General features: G+C 32.7%; 1 protein-coding gene across 3 annotated transcripts in view; it reads right to left on the bottom strand.

Moving 5' to 3' along the window:
• The window catches only part of LOC105344708 (deleted in malignant brain tumors 1 protein), a 40,050-nt gene extending 20,387 nt beyond the window's left edge, over window positions 1–19,663 (bottom strand). For 2 of the 3 annotated variants that reach the window (XM_066078872.1, XM_066078873.1), the window contains exons 1-13: window positions 19,505–19,663; window positions 12,264–12,414; window positions 5,942–6,120; window positions 5,489–5,633; window positions 5,198–5,367; window positions 4,205–4,355; window positions 3,392–3,570; window positions 2,941–3,082; window positions 2,650–2,819; window positions 1,652–1,802; window positions 887–1,065; window positions 419–563; window positions 76–245 (exon numbers count right to left, since the gene is read on the bottom strand). In XM_066078872.1, coding sequence (XP_065934944.1) covers window positions 76–245; window positions 419–563; window positions 887–1,065; window positions 1,652–1,802; window positions 2,650–2,819; window positions 2,941–3,082; window positions 3,392–3,570; window positions 4,205–4,355; window positions 5,198–5,367; window positions 5,489–5,633; window positions 5,942–6,120; window positions 12,264–12,414; window positions 19,505–19,574 — 2,002 coding nt within the window. In that variant the 5' untranslated portion in view covers window positions 19,575–19,663. The remainder of the gene's footprint in view (window positions 1–75; window positions 246–418; window positions 564–886; window positions 1,066–1,651; window positions 1,803–2,649; window positions 2,820–2,940; window positions 3,083–3,391; window positions 3,571–4,204; window positions 4,356–5,197; window positions 5,368–5,488; window positions 5,634–5,941; window positions 6,121–12,263; window positions 12,415–19,504) is intronic. The other variant, XM_066078874.1, reaches the window with a different exon arrangement.

Below are 19,663 nucleotides of genomic sequence, written 5' to 3'. Positions count from 1 at the left end.
TTGTCGGAGGACGGGTACCTCGATATAAATATTGAAAACATTAGGTATGTATTTTACAATAAAGTATACTAGTACTTTTTGAGCAAATAACTCCTGCATCATCAGAATGGTCACAATAATGGTTCACCAAAGTTTTGTTACAATCAAATATATCATTCTCTGTCCCTTGGCATGAGACATCGTCCATCCAGATTGGGCCTTGTCCCTGGCCAAATCGAGCCGTGTCGGTTGATGTGGCATTTTCTCTGCCAATTATCAGATTTCAAATTCAAATAATGTTTCAAACACGGTTTATGTATTGAAACTTGATTAACAAGACTTGAAAATAAAATAGCTTTCAAGTGAATTTAGAGTAACATAAGAGTAATGTAAAAAAAGAAGTAAAAGAAATGAGTATAGCTGTAAAATGTGCAGATACCTTGAATATCCCAGCATAAAACATACTACAGACGCGTCCTTGCTATCCCATGAGTCATTGCACACAGTACCCCACTCATTGTTATGAAAAATTTCCAATCTTCCTTCCAGTGAATCATTTCCACCAACGAGTCTTATATTAGGTGCTTTAATGTAATTCAAAAAAATTTAGTAACACAATTGTTGAATACTTGATCAATTCGTATGGTTTTCCCAATCAATCAAAATCTTTGTCTTTTTTATAGTCACTTATTCCCATTAAATTTACGAGAACTCTAATTCAAAATAGCTGAGTTAAGGATGACAAAACGTGTAATTTAAAAAATTAGTACTTTGATGTTTTCGTGAAAATAAAGGGTTATTAATAAATATTTTGTTTAAACTAAGACCATGAAGTTTTAAGTGTTTTTTTAAATCTAGTTAAATACAATTAAATACATTAAATACATGTTCAAGTGGACAAACATACCCGCAAACATGTTACAAACAACCCCCACATCTTCCCTGTGTACACAGTCGTGTGAACCCAAAATGTTCTGTGAGCAGTTAAATATACTGGTGTCATAATCTGTACATTTTAGCTCATCAATCCATATTCTACCAGTTCCTTGTCCAAAGAATGCTTGCTGTTTACTCTTAGCATTCATGCTACAATTAACAAAAGATTAAGAATCAGGAACGTTACAATCAATTATTTTCTTTAACATGGATAATCTTATAGTTAAATACTATAACCTAGCATTAAGCAGGCGCTAGCAATGTTTGATACGAATGCTTGCTGTTTTCCCTTAGCATTCATACTACGATGAACAAATGGAATAGAGATTTTCTTCAACAAAGACAACAATTTTATAAAGAATAATCCAAATTGTGTAACCCAGCAATCTTATAGTGAAATACTATAATTTAGCATTAAACAGGCGCTAACAACGTTACATATGAATGCTTGCTGTTTTCCCTTAGAGTTCATGCTACAGTGAACAAAGGGAATAAACATTTTCTTCAAATATTGTACAGCCATATACTTGTTCACCAAGTGCGTGGTAGGTCGGTTGGTAGACTATTGGTATATTTTGTAAAAGAAATAAGCAAATGATCAAAATCGCTAATTGGTGTTCTGCTGTTGTCTTTTATCATATATATATATATATATATATATATATATATATATATATATAAACAAAAACTATGGCATTCCTTCGTTTTTAATTTACACATTAACCCTCTGTTTTACCTGCTGTATCCAAGCATTAAGCAGACGACAGCTGCATCTTTGTCATCGAAGCTATCATCACAAACTGTACCCCATTCCCCATTAATGAACACCTCCACTCGACCCTGCGCTGAGGAATTTCCCCCTACCAGTCGAACTTTGTTTATAGGTGCTGAAAAGAAAAAAATCGTAAATAGGTTCCACAGGCGCTTGTTTCTGTAATACAAGTTCAACCATGTAGTATAATAATAACATAAGGTATTTAACTCTGGTTTTCTTGGAGTATCCCTTTCCGTGAAATGCACTCATTTTCGTCTTCAGACGAAACGCAATGGTAGAGTATTTACTACCATCTTCGTCTACTTCGAAAATTCATTTCCAAAACTATATATGGCATGTATCCCTTTATTTATTTCTCTCTGCATAAGCAACGTCTAAAGTTTTTTCGCCGAATAAAAAAGTTGTTCCACAACACGAAACTCTTTGCTAAGATCGTAGGCAGAATGCAGAACATTAGAAAAATATGTTTTTAAAGTATTTACTAAATTTTAAAACATTGCGAAAATCAAGCATGGTGATCATCGACAAACCAATCCGAAATACACCTCATACAACCGATAAGGCTTTGTACCACCTATTGTAAACAGTGATAAAAAAAAATTATTTTAAATTCCAATATCAAGCGACGTGCAGTTATTCATTACTTATTTGGCACATTACTCCTGCATCCTCAGATTGGTTAGAGCCATTACTCCTCATGAATTTGTTAGTCCATATGATACAGAATTTTTTCGTTCAGGGGTGTGTGGGGGGAGGGGGCTCATAAACTAAGCTTTGCTCCAAACCCACAATTGTTTAATATTTTCTTTAAAAACGTCATATTTATAATCAATAAGAATTCATTTTTCGAAGTGAGTGTTAAATTAATGAAATTGATTCTTATTTTTTCGGAAGACGGGTACTTCGATATGAATATTGAAAACATTAGGTATGTATTTTACAATAAAATATACTAGTACGTTTTGAGCAAATAACTCCTGCGTCATCAGAATGGTCACAATTGTGGTTCACCAAAGTTTTGTTACAATCAAATATATCATTCTCTGTCCCTTGGCATGAGACATCGTCCATCCAGATTGGGCCTTGTCCCTGGCCAAATCGAGCCGTGCCTGTCGATATGGCATTTTCTCTGTCAATTATCAGATTTTAAACTCAAATAATGCTTCAAACAGGATTTAGGTATTATAGTTGGTTAACGAATCATTAATGTAAGAAAACGAAATGAGTCTAGCTGTAAAATGTGCAGATACCTTGAATATCCCAGCATAAAACATACTACAGACGCGTCCTTGCTATCCCATGAGTCATCGCACACAGTACCCCACTCATTGTTATGAAAAATTTCCAATCTTCCTTCAAGTGTATCTCCACCAACGAGTCTTATATTAGGTGCTTTAATGTAATTCAAAAAAATTCAAGTAACACAATTGTTGAATACTTGATCAATTCGTATGGTTTTCCCAATCAATCAAAATCTTTGTCTATTTTGTAGTCACTTATTCCCATTAAATTTAAGAGAACTCTAATTCAAAATAGCTGAGTTGAGGGTGACAAAACGTGTAATTTTAAAAAATAGTACTTTGATGTTTTCGTGAAAATAAAGGTTTATTTATAAATATTTTGTTTAAACTAAGACCATGAAGTTTTAAGTGTTTTTAAAATCTAGTTCAAAAATATACATGTTCAAGTGGACAAGCATACCCGCAAACATGTTACAAACAACCCCCGCATCTTCCCTGTGTCCACAGTCGTGTGAACCCAAAATGTTCTGTGAGCAGTTAAATATACTGGTGTCATAATCTGTACATTTTAGCTCATCAATCCATATTCTACCAGTTCCTTGTCCAAAGAATGCTTGCTGTTTACTCTTAGCATTCATGCTACAATTAACAAAAGATTGAGAATCAGGAACGTTACCATCAATTATTTTCTTTAACATGGATAATCTTAAAGTTAAATGCTATAACCTAGCATTAAGCAGGCGCTAGCAATGTTTGATACGAATGCTTGCTGTTTTCCCTTAGCATTCATACTACTATGAACAAATGGAATAAAGATTTTCTTCAACAAAGACAACAATTTTATAAAGAATAATCCAAATTGTGTAACCCAGCAATCTTATAGTGAAATACTATAACTTAGCATTAAACAGGCGCTAACAACGTTACATATGAATGCTTGCTGTTTTCCCTTAGAGTTCATGCTACAGTGAACAAAGGGAATAAACATTTTCTTCAAATATTGTACAGCCATATACTTGTTCACCAAGTGCGTGGTAGGTCGGTTGGTAGACTATTGGTAAATTTTGTAAAAGAAATAAGCAAATGATCAAAATCGCTAATTGGTGTTCTGCTGTTGTCTTTTATTTTATATGTATATATATATAAATATATATATATATATATATATATATATATATATATATATATATATATATATATATATATATATATATATATACAAAAACTATGGCATTCCTTCGATTTTAATTTACACATTAACCCTCTGTTTTACCTGCTGTATCCAAGCATTAAGCAGACGACAGCTGCATCTTTGTCATCGAAGCTATCATCACAAACTGTACCCCATTCCCCTTTAATGAACACCTCCACTCGACCCTGCGCTGAGGAATTTCCTCCTACCAGTCGAACTTTGTTTATATGTGCTGAAGAGAAAAAATCGTAAATAGGTTCCACAGGCGCTTGTTTCTGTAATACAAGTTCAACCATGTAGTATAATAATAAAATAAGGTATTTAACTCTTGTTTTTTTGGAGTATCCCTTTCCGTGAAATGTACTCATTTTCGTCTTCAGACGAAACGCAATGGTAGAGTATTTACTACCATTTTCGTCTACTTCGAAAATTCATTTCCAAAACTATATATGGCATGTATCCCTTTATTTATTTCTCTCTGCATAAGCAACGTCTAAAGTTTTCTCGCTGACTAAAAAAATTGTTCCACAACACGAAACTCTATGCTTAGATCGTAGGCAGAATGCAGAACATTAGAAAAATATGTTTTTATAGTATTTGCTAAATTTTAAAACATTGCGAAAATCAAGCATGGTAATCATCGACAAACCAATCCGAAATACACCTCATACAACCGATAAGGCTTTGTACCACCCATTGTAAACAGTGATAAAAAAAGTGTTTAAAATTACCATATCAAGCGACGTACAAGTATTCATTACTTATTTGGAACATTACTCCTGCATCCTCAGATTGGTTAGAGCCATTACTCCTCATGAATTTGTTAGTCCCTATGAGACAGAATTTTTTCTTTCATGGGTATGGGGGGGGGACTCATAAACTAAGCTTTGCTCGAAACCCACAATTGTGTAATATTTTCTTTAAAAAACGTCATATTTATAATCAATAAGAATTCATTTTTCGAACTTAGTGTTAAATTTATGAAATTGATTTTCATTTTATTCGGATGACGGGAACATCGATATGAATATTGAAAACATTAGGTATGTATTTTACGATAAAATATACTAGTACTTTTTGAGCAAATAACTCCTGCGTCATCAGAATGGTCACAATTGTGGTTCACCAAAGTTTTGTTACAATCAAATATATCATTCTCTGTCCCTTGGCATGAAACATCGTCCATCCAGATTGGGCCTTGTCCCTGGCCAAATCGAGCCGTGCCTGTCGATATGGCATTTTCTCTGTCAATTATCAGATTTTAAACTCAAATAATGCACCAAACAGGATTTAGGTATTATAGTTAGTTAACGAATCATTAATGTAAGAAAACGAAATGAGTCTAGCTGTAAAATGTGCAGATACCTTGAATATCCCAGCATAAAACATACTACAGACGCGTCCTTGCTATTCCATGAGTCATCGCACACAGTACCCCACTCATTGTTATGAAAAATTTCCAATCTTCCTTCCAGTGTATCATGTCCACCAACGAGTCTTATATTAGGTGCTTTAATGTAATTCAAAAAAATTTAAGTAACACAATTGTTGAATACTTGATCAATTTTTATGGTTTTCCCAATCAATCAAAATCTTTGTCTATTTTGAAGTCACTTATTCCCATTAAATTTAAGAGAACTCTAATTCAAAATAGCTGAGTTGAGGATGACAAAACGTGTAATTTAAAAAAATAGTACTTTGATGTTTTCGTGAAAATAAAGGTTTATTTATAAATATTTGTTTAAACTAAGAACATAAATTTTTAAGTGTTTTTTAAATCTAGTTCAAAAATATACATGTTCAAGTGGACAAGCATACCCGCAAACATGTTACAAACAACCCCCGCATCTTCCCTGTGTCCACAGTCGTGTGAACCCAAAATGTTCTGTGAGCAGTTAAATATACTGGTGTCATAATCTGTACATTTTAGCTCATCAATCCATATTCTACCAGTTCCTTGTCCAAAGAATGCTTGCTGTTTACTCTTAGCATTCATGCTACAATTAACAAAAGATTAAGAATCAGGAACGTTACAATCAATTATTTTCTTTAACATGGATAATCTTATAGTTAAATACTATAACCTAGCATTAAGCAGGCGCTAGCAATGTTTGATACGAATGCTTGCTGTTTTCCCTTAGCATTCATACTACGATGAACAAAAGGAATAAAGATTTTCTTCAACAAAAACAACAATTTTATAAAGAATAATCCAAATTGTGTAACCTAGCAATCTTATAGTGAAATACTATAACTTAGCATTAAACAGGCGCTAACAACGTTACATATGAATGCTTGCTGTTTTCCCTTAGAGTTCATGCTACAGTGAAGAAAGAGAATAAACATTGACAACAATTTTATAATGAACTAGAGCAGAGCTCGTGGCAAAGCCACGATAAGGTTTTCCGTTGTTGCTGCGGGTTGAAAATATATTTGATATGGTGCCAAAAGATTATAATAACTAAACTTTCAATTCTGTTTTTGTTTTAAAAACGTGTCGTGATTAATAGCCTGTACATAAAACGTGTTTTGAAAAAGAAAGGAAGAAAATGTTTTAGGAAAATTATTTGTCGAACACAGTTTGTGTAATCGTTTCAAAAATTCTTTAAAAAATGAGATGTTTAAGGGCGAGTTAAATTTTCAAAGGGTAGCAAGCATTGTTATAAACAGTATGTACTCATGGTTTATGTCAGGAATTGTATTTTATTTTTAAAACCGTACCCGCCTACAAAACACGTAACCTTTTCTCTAAGATAACTTCTTTATTTAAATCTTTCAAAATTTTTGAAGACTGTGCAAATTTAGAATTGTTACGTGCTGACAAAATTTAGTAATTAGTCAAAATTGATAGCATCTCTGAACTTTTCTATAGGAAAATGTCTGTCGTCTGATATTATTTAATGATACGAGTAGACTTGGACATTCAAAATAATATATAATCAGCTAAAAAAAAAAAGATTAGTGGGAGAAATGATGCAAAAGCGAGCATCTAAATTTTACACCAGATGGTGCTGTTTCATAGAGACACCGCTATGTAACGTGAATTAAATAACCTTATTGACAGAAATGAATATAACTTCTCTCGACGATGCAATAAAATGCAAAATCCTTATTTTACTATTCATCTTGTATTTTAATATATTGGGTATTCATTGTTCACCTAAAATTAGTATTCCACTGGCTGTAGATAAACTTGTAAGTAAATTAAGTTGCATTACAACATCATAATACACAACTTCAATTAAAAGTTTTTTTTATCAATTTTCATACAATTAACAATGAATAAAATCCCCAACAACGCGCATCTATCTCACTTAGGTGTAACTTTGAGAAGCGCATATATTTTTGGGAGGCAGATGAGGCAGATATGACTGCAAGTCAAGTGAACTATCATGGTCTTTCAAACAAATAAGAAATCTGTCGACACTTGCAGTACTTTGATGATTTCTTTGGCGATCGACTGCATTGCATAATGCAGTAGTATTTCCCAAGAACAAAATGTCCTTTGACTTCAAACTTTTAATTATAATTTATTATGACTTATTCTGTTCATAACTATAGCAATTTAGCGTGTTCAACAGGTTAATTTATTAGCCACATTCTCAGGTTACGATTTCACATCTTTAATGTGAAGATGATTGACTTCGAATAATAGTCTTATTGTTTATAAAAGCACCCTCCCCAATGTAACTCAATTACATATGTTCTGGGTTATGTGCGCTGAAGCGACACAAGAATTTTCGGTCGCACATGTCGAATGAATTAACACAGACTGACGAATAAACAAACGGGTAAGAAAGTGAAACACGTTCAGGAGAAAATGTTACACATAAGATGAAATCACCAAAAATGATTTTCGACAGATCTGGATATCTTTTCGCCAATTTAAAAAAAACCCAGTGCGAGCACTTGTCAGCGGGGCGGGAGGAGGTGGGGGGAGGGACGCAGCAATGAGTTCGCTTCCACACTGAAACGAACAACCATGTAGAAAAACTACAGAGTGATTAATATGTGACCGATAAAATCTAATCTTAAGTTGTTTAAAACTCACGTGAATATCTATACTACTATATTAGAATAATAGACTCGAATATTTGGTCTTTAATACCGAGAAATCGGAAGAATACTGTCATTTGTTTTATGTATTTTAAACATCATTGGTACTTGAACATTACCAGTTTGTTTTTATTTTTTCTCAGTTAAGCTTCGCTAATTAATAATCAACGAAAAATTATCAAAAAATCTCGGAAATCACCTGGATTTTTTTTGATTTTACAATCGTGCGCTTGCGCAATACATTCACGCTAACGGGATCTTTAGTTTATGTTTCCACCAGAGACATAAGTAACATGTTATTTATGTCTCTGGTTTCCACAATATCACATCTGCATGAATAAACTCAGAAATGATAATACAAATACGGGTAAATTTTCATTGGACTTTTGCCATATATTCTGTTCATATATATTAATGATTTCTTATGAGAGAAAGTATAAAATAACAAATATACATTTTAACTAGGTACTTACATTTGTCTTCGTGATGACAAAAAAATTTGATTACATGCAAAAATAAGTTACATTATATTTGTTAGGAGAGCGAAGATAGAATATGTTTTATCGTAAAAATGAAAAATGTCCTACGGACCCAGTTTTACAAAGAAAATACGTGTACTTTGGTGAAAAGGTGTTGAATTCTTCCATTCTATGGATTAAAATTTTTAGTTTAAAGGTATCTTCAGTCTCAAAAAGGTTTGTTGTGATGAATCTGACTGTTATTTTCAAGGCAACTTCATTAACTTTCTCCAAAATTCTTCCGGAGCGATTCTGCAATTTTCATTACGGATATAAGGGGGGCATTCTAACTGTGGTGAGGGCTTTTCCCGAGACACAATTAGATTATTCAAACTAAGGAAGAGTAGTAAAATTAATAGCATTATTATAGGCTTATAGCTTTGTTATGTAAATGTCAATAATAAGGTGTGTCGATGTATCTATTTCGTTAATGTCTGATATGCAATGTCAACCCGTGCACGCACGGGTCAAAATCTAGTTCTTTAAAATAATCATCAAATGCTTCAATTCAAGACATTGTTTTATTGTGCCAGCACCTACCGCAAACATGTAACATGGAACTTTGATTATGATTTGATTTGATTTTTAAACTACCCTGTACGCTATCGTATAATAAATCAATGCTTAATCAACTGTACAAGTAAAATAAATTTAGCTTTTCATATTAAACCTATGTAATAGTTGAAAACATAATAAAATATAGTTCTGTCCGTGAAAAATATGAAACATGAACGCGTGACAAGGTACATGTAGAAGAACACAAGCCGACCGCGGATCACTTGTCCACTCGCGCTGGATCTTCTCGGCCATGTGCGAGGGATGGTCATCATTTAACATCTGTGGGGGGGGGGTGGTTAATTTTTTTTTAGATATACAAACCAACCATTAATTTATGTCTGACGATGTTTCCGATTTGGAGTAATATCGTTCATTAATATTCATTTACACTCAAATGTTTAATTAAATAAATACAAGATGGACAAACTTTTATAACAGAAAAATGAAACAGTTCTTGTATTTACGGCTATATAAACTCAAACACGTTCATATTCATCTAAGTGTGCGTCGCGGTGTGCGAATCTTGTGTATTAAATAACCGCTTACTGCTAGGTAGTGCAGCCGTGGCTGATCTCCTCAGCCGTGGACGAAGGAGAGATTACGTATAGGTACAACGCACAGACATGCACAGCTCAGAACCCAGGAAGATTTGAAAAGTTTGCAGTATAATGACCATATTCTATCAAATAGAAGTTCTTTATTTTAAACTTAAAACCCACAATTGATCTGTCTGATATTGCTTTAGATTGAGAGTGCCATTGCTTTTATTAATTAACTAAACGATTTCTTAATTGACACCCAATCGTTTAGTCCATAAACCTTTATGTGTAATCAAAATTAAAACAATTCTTGAGCTCGCGGCTAAATAAACTCATATATGAGAGACGCAACTCTCGTGTATTAGATAACCGCTGACCCCTAGGTAGTCCAGCAGCGACAATGGTGACCGATTTTCTCAGCCGCGGGCGAGGGAGAGTTTCGTTAACTTGGTCAAATTGCCGCGAGTACTGGTCAACACGTATTACTTTTTACCCTCATATTATGCAATACCCATACACAAAAACAGTTTTATGAGATCAATAAAGTCACAAACAACATTTTTTCAGCGATGCCCATATCGAAATTTTTTCACCGTTTTAGAGTTATGAAGCAAAGACTTTTAAGGGATCTAGACCCCTCATTGTAGGGACTAGCCCCTTTTGTATGGTATCAAATGAAAGCTCTTAATATTCTGCACAACTTTTGTTCTATATGTGTCTAAAAAAAGTTACAATCAAAAAGTTACTGAGCAAAGATATAAGCAAAATTTAACATTTTTGAAACATAAATTTCGATGTAATTTTTTAAGAAGTATACGTGGGTTAATCAAACATGTAAAACTAGGAGGACAACGTTCAAGATGTCTACATTAAAGATTTGTAAATTAAAACTACTTGCTACGGATCAACGTTAGAAACCGAAGACCCTAAACATAATAATGAAGAATTTCCAACAGAATCAGTACAAGGTCTTCCGTTGGAAATTAAAATTGTATAACCCAGCATTGAGCAGTCGATAGAAGAGTTTGATAAAAGGCGCCCCTCTTAACGAGGGAGAAAACTTAACATACGTAGTACAATTAATCAAATTATTAACATCTACTGTGACTGTATATAATTGATTTTTCAATAAACAACGATTCATGAATAAATCAGGTAGTTTATCGATTGTTTTATTTAAATTTTCCGCCGATATGGGAACTGCAGTTCAACTCTCATCTATGACGTCACATCATCAGGCTTGGTTTGTTTCATCATATATTTGCTCTAAACTGACAAGGTCTGGAAAATTATGGAAACAAATTTATTTAAATCCGTTCTTTTTACCAAAGAAATCAAGAGAAGATTTCCCGCTTAATCACAAACACAGCAATTTCAAGCACTTTAGGAATGCTACATATGTACACGCCATTATCTAAGATCAGAGGATTAATGTCAGAGAAATCTCAGCGTAGTTTTAAGGCTTTGTCAACATATGCTAACCATCGAAGAAAATGTCTGATGTTTTGTTTTGTTTTCTTCTTTTCTTTTTTACAATATAATTCCAAATATTTAGGATTGTGGACCTATTTCAATCATTAAAATTATAAAAAATTTATTCAGTTGTAGGCAAGATTTTTAACTTTGATTAAAAGTAACTCGGTGTTCATTTTTCAGCATTGAATTAAGATCCATGTTACAGTTGTAATCGTCACCGTAGATTTGCTGACATTTGCTTCACCAAAAGCATTGCATGCTCAATCATTTAAGTTATTATATATGTAGACTTTATTATTTTAAATGAGAGGAGTGAGATCAGAGAAATCAGTGTAGTTGTAAGGTTTTGTCAACATATGCTAGACATCGTAGAAAATGTCTGCTGTCGTTTTAATGCCATTTAATTTCAAATTTCAAGGATTGTGGGTGTATTTTAAAATCCCGATTATAAAGTATTTATCTACATGTAGATGTAGCGAAATCATTTCGATTTTTCACTCGGGTTAAATTCGTTTTAACATTGAAAAATGAATCCATATGTGTTTTCAATAAACCGGTCCTGAAATCAACAACATAAAAACGCGTATTCATAAACTAACAAACAGATATTGTCAACAAACCTCAACTAGTTAAATTCATTAGATTTACATATTTATATAAACTTCATGATTTTTTTCAGTTGATTAATTGCGTACAAAATTTTGAGCCAAAGCAGAGCAGTGTATAATAAATCAATTGTTGTGACGTCAAAATAAATGGGGTTTTTTTTGCTTTCAGTACAAGAGTTTATTATCATGCCAGCCATCTTTAAATGGCGTGGAATTCAATTTCTATCATTTCAAAATTATGTCAAAGCTTAATTATATAGCTTATCTTCAAAACAGTTTGACTAACTGTAATAATTGAAACTTCTGATTTATCTAAATACATCTATAAAAAATCTACGACATCGTTCCCTTCCCTTTAAATTTACACATTCATACTACATTTTACCTGCTGTAACCCAGCATTGAGCAGACGACAGCTGCATCTTTGTCATCGAAATTATCATCACACACTGTTCCCCATTCTCCGTTGTAAAACACCTCTACTCGTCCTTCTGCCGAGGAATTTCCCCCTACCAGTCGAACATTGTTTATTTGAGCTGAAAAAAAAGCATTGAGTACTTTTTAAAAATCAATTCGTTTTTTAAATTAATTTTAACATAATCCAACCATTGGTGTGTCCACTGATGTTTAAATCACTAATGGTTAGGACCTGTGTCTATTATTGCTATTAAAAAGGTCGCTTTGACTATGTGGTCAAAAATAAGAAAAAATATATTTAAACACTACAATGAATATGTTTGACCGTTTTCTGAATTTGCTTGGCTTAAACGTTTTATTAAATGAAATACAATGTAGTCATAGTTCCTGAAGGGACCCCAATTGAATATAAGTTATTTAGATTGATAATCCATTTCCATGTAGTATCTTTTCCAGTAATGTTCCTTTGACTGTGTCAATTTTACTTTTTAGTAATTAAACTGTTTAAACAATTACAGCAAAGAAGTTACTTATTCAACCATTAAATAACGTATTGATTATTGACGCAAGAGGGCCAATCAATAACATTGTTTTTAAATGACCTTCTTAACACTTATAGCAGTGTCATTAACTTTACATTATAACTTACATTATTACTTTGATTAAAAGATGGCTGTATGCACTATCGGTACATTGTAAGAAAAGAAAATGTATTCAAATGATACTATTGAACAAAGATGTAAAATTACGAGGATGTAAAAATTCAATGCACAAGTAGTTCTGTTTCTGTCACGAGACTACATTGGAAGTTTTAGTGGAAGAAAAACATCATTATCTTATGTGTAAGTTTTAGGGCTAATTATTAGAAACAAAATGAATATGAGAAATTAATTCAAAAAGAGAAAAACCCACAAACGTTTGAGCATCATATAGCTGTGTATATTCATTACTGTTTTGCTATCGGGAAGGGAATTAAGAAGTCAGAAAAATGCCTTCTAAAGTCAAAAGTTAAATTGTCTTATGTTAGCAAAAATTTCATAGTCTTGTGTTTAATATTATGGTACACAATTTAATTTAGTCTTATAAGCTAATGCTCTAATAGTTAAAGTTTGTATGTTTTTCTCTGGTGTGTAATGTGCTTTAATATCTTGGGATCTTAAGATCATTTTGGCCGAATTTAGTTCTTGTTAAAGATTTTGTTGGCTCAGGGACTTTCATTTGAAAGTAGCTAGAGACGTGGTTTTTAAACATTGGGAGATAATCAGTGAAATATACATGTACCATACAATACAACACTGCGACAGTAGTAGTATCTAAATATTATTCAGCGGGAACACGTCGGTAGATATCTCCAAATCATATAGAGATAAGGGTATGTTGTAGATAAAAAGTGTTCAGAGCATCATCATCAAATCACATCAGTAGATGCATTTTGGTCTGATGGAATGCTGATCTAAAAGTTTGTAACTTTAACCTACTACTTTGTATTCGCTGCTTTTCATTTTCAAATTTGAGATGTACATGTACATCTTAGGCAGGATGATGTTTAGGATTATCAAACTCTGTCAGTTGATGCTTCTCAAACGCGATCGAGGTATCAGAGTCTAATAATATAAAAAATAAGGGCAAGTCACAGTAGCCTTTTTTTAATGGATTTTAATGAAGTTTATTGTAATCTTTTTAAAAAAATCTTTTTATTAAAAACAGTTCAACTTGCTGATACATCTTAAAGCAGCAAGATAGATAGGACGCAGCGACCTACTTTTCGTATAACATCGCTATTCAAATCCAAATATTTACATCCACTAAGTATTTCCTTCTCTATTTCTTTAAAAAAAAAACGAGTGTAACTCATATAGACACGACTAATATCTACACGATTTAAGATCCAGTTCTGACCAATTTGAAAACAACCTGTCTGTGCCTCTGTTAGAGTAAATGCATTTCTTTCACTTTTTAACAGCTATAAATGACTCATTTTAAAACGAATAAAATATATAATTAAGAAAGCAGAAATAATTGAAGTTTTTTGTCGTTCATTGGTGATTTTCTTATTTTTTATAATCACTTTGGATGATGAATTATTTTTTAATCGATGGCATGCGCGGGCTTAGTTTCGATTTCCAAGTAACCTTTGTAACTTTCACATAGTTACATGGAAAAATTGTCGTTCTTTCTGTGTAACATGATAATCGACAATAAAAATTTACGTACTTTTTGTACATAAATGGTTGGTAGATTCAGGAATAGACGTAGCTTTTAAAAAGTAAAATGCTTTCATTGGTGTTTCATACTGGCTAATAAGGTATAAATCATTGCAAAAATAATTACATAATGTTTTTAACCAGGTTTTCCAACAGAAATATCCGGTTATTAAAATGGTGAAAATGGCTGGCGGGCGGCTGCCAGAAGGTTACCCTCATTGTACGGATAACTCCTCCTACAGTTTTCAAGATAGGAAGTTGTTCTTTTGCAAACCAATTGTACATATATAAGATGTCCTGGTCTCCATGGACCCCTGTACCTCAGTGCTGAGTCTGAACATTGAGAAGCTCCAGCACAAAGTCACACTTTACAACTATCAGTTTGGCAAACCAGACAACTTTACTCTGCAGGGAAGCATCAGAATTGAGTAGGTGTCTAAGTCTTCATTTGTAGTGATTAATTTCATTGAAACTTGAAAATGCAGTGAGAGTGTTTATATATCCCTTAATTTAATGTGATGCATACAAAATCTGGACTTTAAGGTGTTACTATACATTTGCATGTTGTCTCCTCATTTCCTTTTATCCACTGTACATGATAATGCTTCTGTTTCCCTTTTTCAGCTTTGTTATTGAGAATTTCCCATTACTGAGAACGTTTGTCCTGAGCTTGAACTTGACTCTGGGTTTTGAATCCACCAATCCTGATGACTATGTGTACAAGGAATGATTCTGAAGAATGCAGTGCTTCCCAAGCAAGAATGTGATCATGCCATGGAGTACAAAAATCCTAGTGGGTAGCTCTAGCAATTAGCTGTTAAGCAATTAGAAGGCCCTGGCATTGTTTTAGGCTTATTTTTGAATTACATAACTGAGATTTGTTTCAGTTGAAGGTTATAATCATGAAAGTGAATGATAAAAGTTTGAAGTTTGTGCACTGGGTGAATTATTTACACATTTTTAACCGGGTTTTCTAACGGAAAATCTGGTTATTAAAATGGTGAAAATGGCGGGTGGGCAGCTGCCAATAGGGTACCCTCATTGTACGGATAACTCCTCCTACAGTTTTCAAGATAGGAAGTTGTTCTTTTGCAGATCAATTGTACATATATCAGAGGTGTGCATATTGCTAGGATTTCGATTTCCAATAATTTATGAAAAAAAATACCAGCTTTTGATAGTCAGTTTTTGGCAAAATATTGCATATAGGATACCCTCATTGTACGGATAACTCCTCCTACAGTTTTCAAGATAGGAAGTTGTTCTTTTGCAGATCAATTGTCCATATATTAGAGGTGAGCATATTGCTAGGATTTTGATTTCCAATAATTTATGAAAAAAATACCAGCTTTTGAACATAGTCATTTTTTGGCAAAATATTGCATATAGGATACCCTCATTGTACGGATAACTCCTCCTACAGTTTTCAAGATAGGAAGTTGTTCTTTTGCAGATCAATTGTACATATATTAGAGGTGAGCATATTGCTTTGATTTTGATTTCTGATTAATTATGAGAAAATACCAGTTTTTGAACTTATTCATTTTTTGGCAAAGTATTGCATATAGGGTACTCCATTTCACTTTATTTTTACGGGTTTACATGGATTCTGGATACAGTTCACATAAAAGAAAACCCGGTTTGCTGACACATTGACAGCTTTTCACTTGTTTTAATTTGTTTTTGTGGTTTTTTTAGTTTTTGTTTTGTTATTATTTTTATTTAGCAATTCATGCTTCCTTCCATACATGCATAAAATACCAAACACAATATTCAATTTTTTGATTCTATATTTGTTTTAACTACAAGGCTTATAATCAGGAAGCCATTTTAGTTGGTACATTTTACAACTTCTAGATATATATACTCAAACATGTCATTCATACCTGCGTCCTTTTACCTGTGATACGAATTTCAAAAAGGCCTAGGAAAATTAAATATGTCAGTTTATTAAACTTTGATGATATGTCGTCCAAAAAAGTAAGTAATTGTGACCTTTTCCCTTTTTTAACACTTTTACATAGTGTCAAATCTTGAAACGATTAGAATAAGAATTGTTTTTGGAACGTATTACAAATTTTTTTAGTTTTACAATTTATAAGGAGAGGGTTTGTAGGCATCTAGACTTCTTCCTTTACAACAACAAACAATTTTAAATTCAAACGCCTAACAAAAATTATGTGTTCTCTGAATTTTATTAAATTATATTTCCATATTTACTTTTGAATTTGTATTTTAGGATTTTGGAATGCATACATGAAGTCTTCCGATGCTACTAATATCAAATAGCGATTGTACGAGGGTTGTCCCAAAATAACGTAGACAAGTGGCGTTATTCAGTTCATCGATGACAAAGGAAGATGAAATTTGTGCCACGTAAGGTTCAAGATATTTGCATTCAAATAATGTTTTAAAATCAAATATTGTTTGAGATTAAATTTGTGAAATGAAATCATGTTAGATCAGAAATTCGACATGCGGCAAAATGTCAAAAAAAAAAAGTTAAAATCAACATAATGAAATGAAAATTGCGAGGAAAAGTACTTTTTGAATGAAATTCAAATAAAACATACATTGATATTTGATAATAATTCTATTAGTTACTCAGAAAATGTTTTGGCAAAACAAACTTTTAAATACTATATAGCGCGTTTTGTGACAAGTTGAAAAATTAACTCATAATAAAATGACGATGTCGGCGTTTAAGGCGGCGCAGCAGTAACTGATATAATTTTGTAAAAACCATGAAATAAATCCTAAGCGGCTTTAGGAGTAAATGAAATTAACAAAATCGATTAGAAATGCGTTTTGTGAATAAGTAGTTAAACAACATTGAAAATAGTTGAACACGTATGATGACAATAGGTGAAAAAAAGAAACCCCGAGCGATATCAATGGACTGTGGCAACGCACTTTGTAAAAATTACGCACTTTGAAATTTATTTTCAAAGTGCGTTAAATTTTGGACAAAATCAACGCAAATTTTTCAAAGTGCGTTATGAATGTACATCAACATTTTTTAGTATCAACACTCTTAACACAAATATTTTACATCACAAATTCTGGAACTGAATTTCTAATTTGTTGTTAGTTTGATGATTTGTTAACACTCGTGAATCTAATTTAACGTATTTAGAACGGGGATGGGGGTGGGGTGGGGGTCGACCAAAGACACAGGTCAAATACCAGTGCATCATTTAATTGATTACAAAATGAAGGTCCCCTACGCCTCATTTTTCCTTCCAAAACATATGATATTCAGTAACTTTGGGTAAACATTTAAGATCGGAAAAAGAAATATGCTCTGTATAAGTACACGGAGTGTTATTAAAAAAACGAGCTGGCCGAACAATAATTTCTCCATTGGTATATTAAAGAATCTATGTGTTTCAACAGTAACCCTCTTTTCGTATTCTAATCAAATAAATCACTTCAATAAAAGAATATTAACATTAACGAACATTAAATTATTATAAATGTAAAAACAAGCATTAGGATGTGGGTTAATTTTGTCGCATTGATCTTCTCAGAGATCATATAGTTTTGGTTAAACAGAATTAAGGTATCCTTTTTTAACACCAATTTGCAATAAGCCAGTTGAAATATATTATACATTGATCTCCATTATTCATATATAAATTAACACACTATGAAAAAAAATTTCAAAGTGCGTAATTTTTCAAAGTGCGTTGTAACAATTGACGTCAAAATGCAGAACGACACATTTCGGTAAGACGGACGTTAGACAACAAGTAATACAGGACATGTTTGAAGCCGATATATCGTTCGTACTTAGAAAATATATTTAAAAAAAAAACAAAACTAGAACAAGATATCTGTGAGCCAATGCTCACTAGTGATACCCCCGCTCTGATGTGAATATGCAAAATAAGCAAAGTCGACATTTAACAGAAAGCTGGCATCCGATTGGTACAGAAATATATCCCACAATATGGCATGCCTAAACAAATAGTGTGTTAAAATTTCAAGCATCTGCGATAAATAGCTGCTGAGAAATCTTTGAGGAAAATTTGTGTGAAAATTTTGGCTAAAAAATAAGCAAAGTCGTCATTTAACAGGAAGTTGACGTCTGATTGGTACAAAAATATATCCCACGATAAAGCATGCCTATACAAATACTGTGTAAAAATTTCAAGCATCTGCGATACACAGTTGCTGAGAATTCTTTGACGGAAATTTGTTTGAAAATTTTTGCTAAAAATAAACAAAGACGTCATTTAACAGGAAGTTGACGTCTGATTGGTACAAAAATACATCCCACGATATAGCATGCCTTAACAAACACTGTGTTAAAATTTCAAGCATCTTCGATAAATAGTTGCTGAGATAAATGCGACAGAAATTTTTGTTACGGACGGACAGACAGACGGACGGACGGACAGACAGACAGACACACAAGGGTAAAACAGTATACCCCCTCTCCTTCGGAGCGGGGGTATAAATATATGTTGAATGTGCACTCATGGTACATCATCAAAGATGATATTTTTTCTAAAACATTTTCGGAAATAAAACGTATGTTATCGTATGTTATCGTAAAACGATGTGGAGGGTTTAGCAACAACGTAAAACTGGAGATTTTCGACGTCGCACATTGCGCCGCCTGACAAAACTTGTTGTTAATAATTATTTATTTTCTCGATAAATAAAAAAAGAACAGATTTAAATTTTTCAGTATTGTTTGCCAAAGGATCATTGAAGAAAACATAGAAGTCTAATGAAATTGCAGTGAACAAATTATAAATTATGTGTCCTCTCTACATTATTTTGGGACAACCCTCGTATGCATTTAAAAAAAAAATTATTTATTTAAAATCAAAAACTTTGCATCCATTATTTCTAAATAAATTACATGATCAATTTTATTTAGACAGAAAAAACGAGAGAGAGAGAGAGAGAGAGAGAGAGAGAGAGAGAGAGAGAGAGAGAGAGAGAGAGAGAGAGAGAGAGAGAGAGAGATGATTAGCGTTAAAAATGTACTTACCGTCAAGAAATGCGGCTCTTGCAAAGAAAATTATACAAATAAATTGTATTGTATTTTTGCTTGATTCCATTTTGAATTTATACCCTGATTTGACATAAGGTATTATTCATTCTGCTTAGAACTGAATATAGAAATTGAAAAAAAATCTTATATATATAT

Source organism: Magallana gigas, chromosome 3 (genome assembly GCF_963853765.1).
Source record: "Magallana gigas chromosome 3, xbMagGiga1.1, whole genome shotgun sequence".
In the NCBI taxonomy this organism is placed as follows: domain Eukaryota; kingdom Metazoa; phylum Mollusca; class Bivalvia; order Ostreida; family Ostreidae; genus Magallana; species Magallana gigas.
This window is presented reverse-complemented; position numbering and strand designations above follow the sequence as displayed.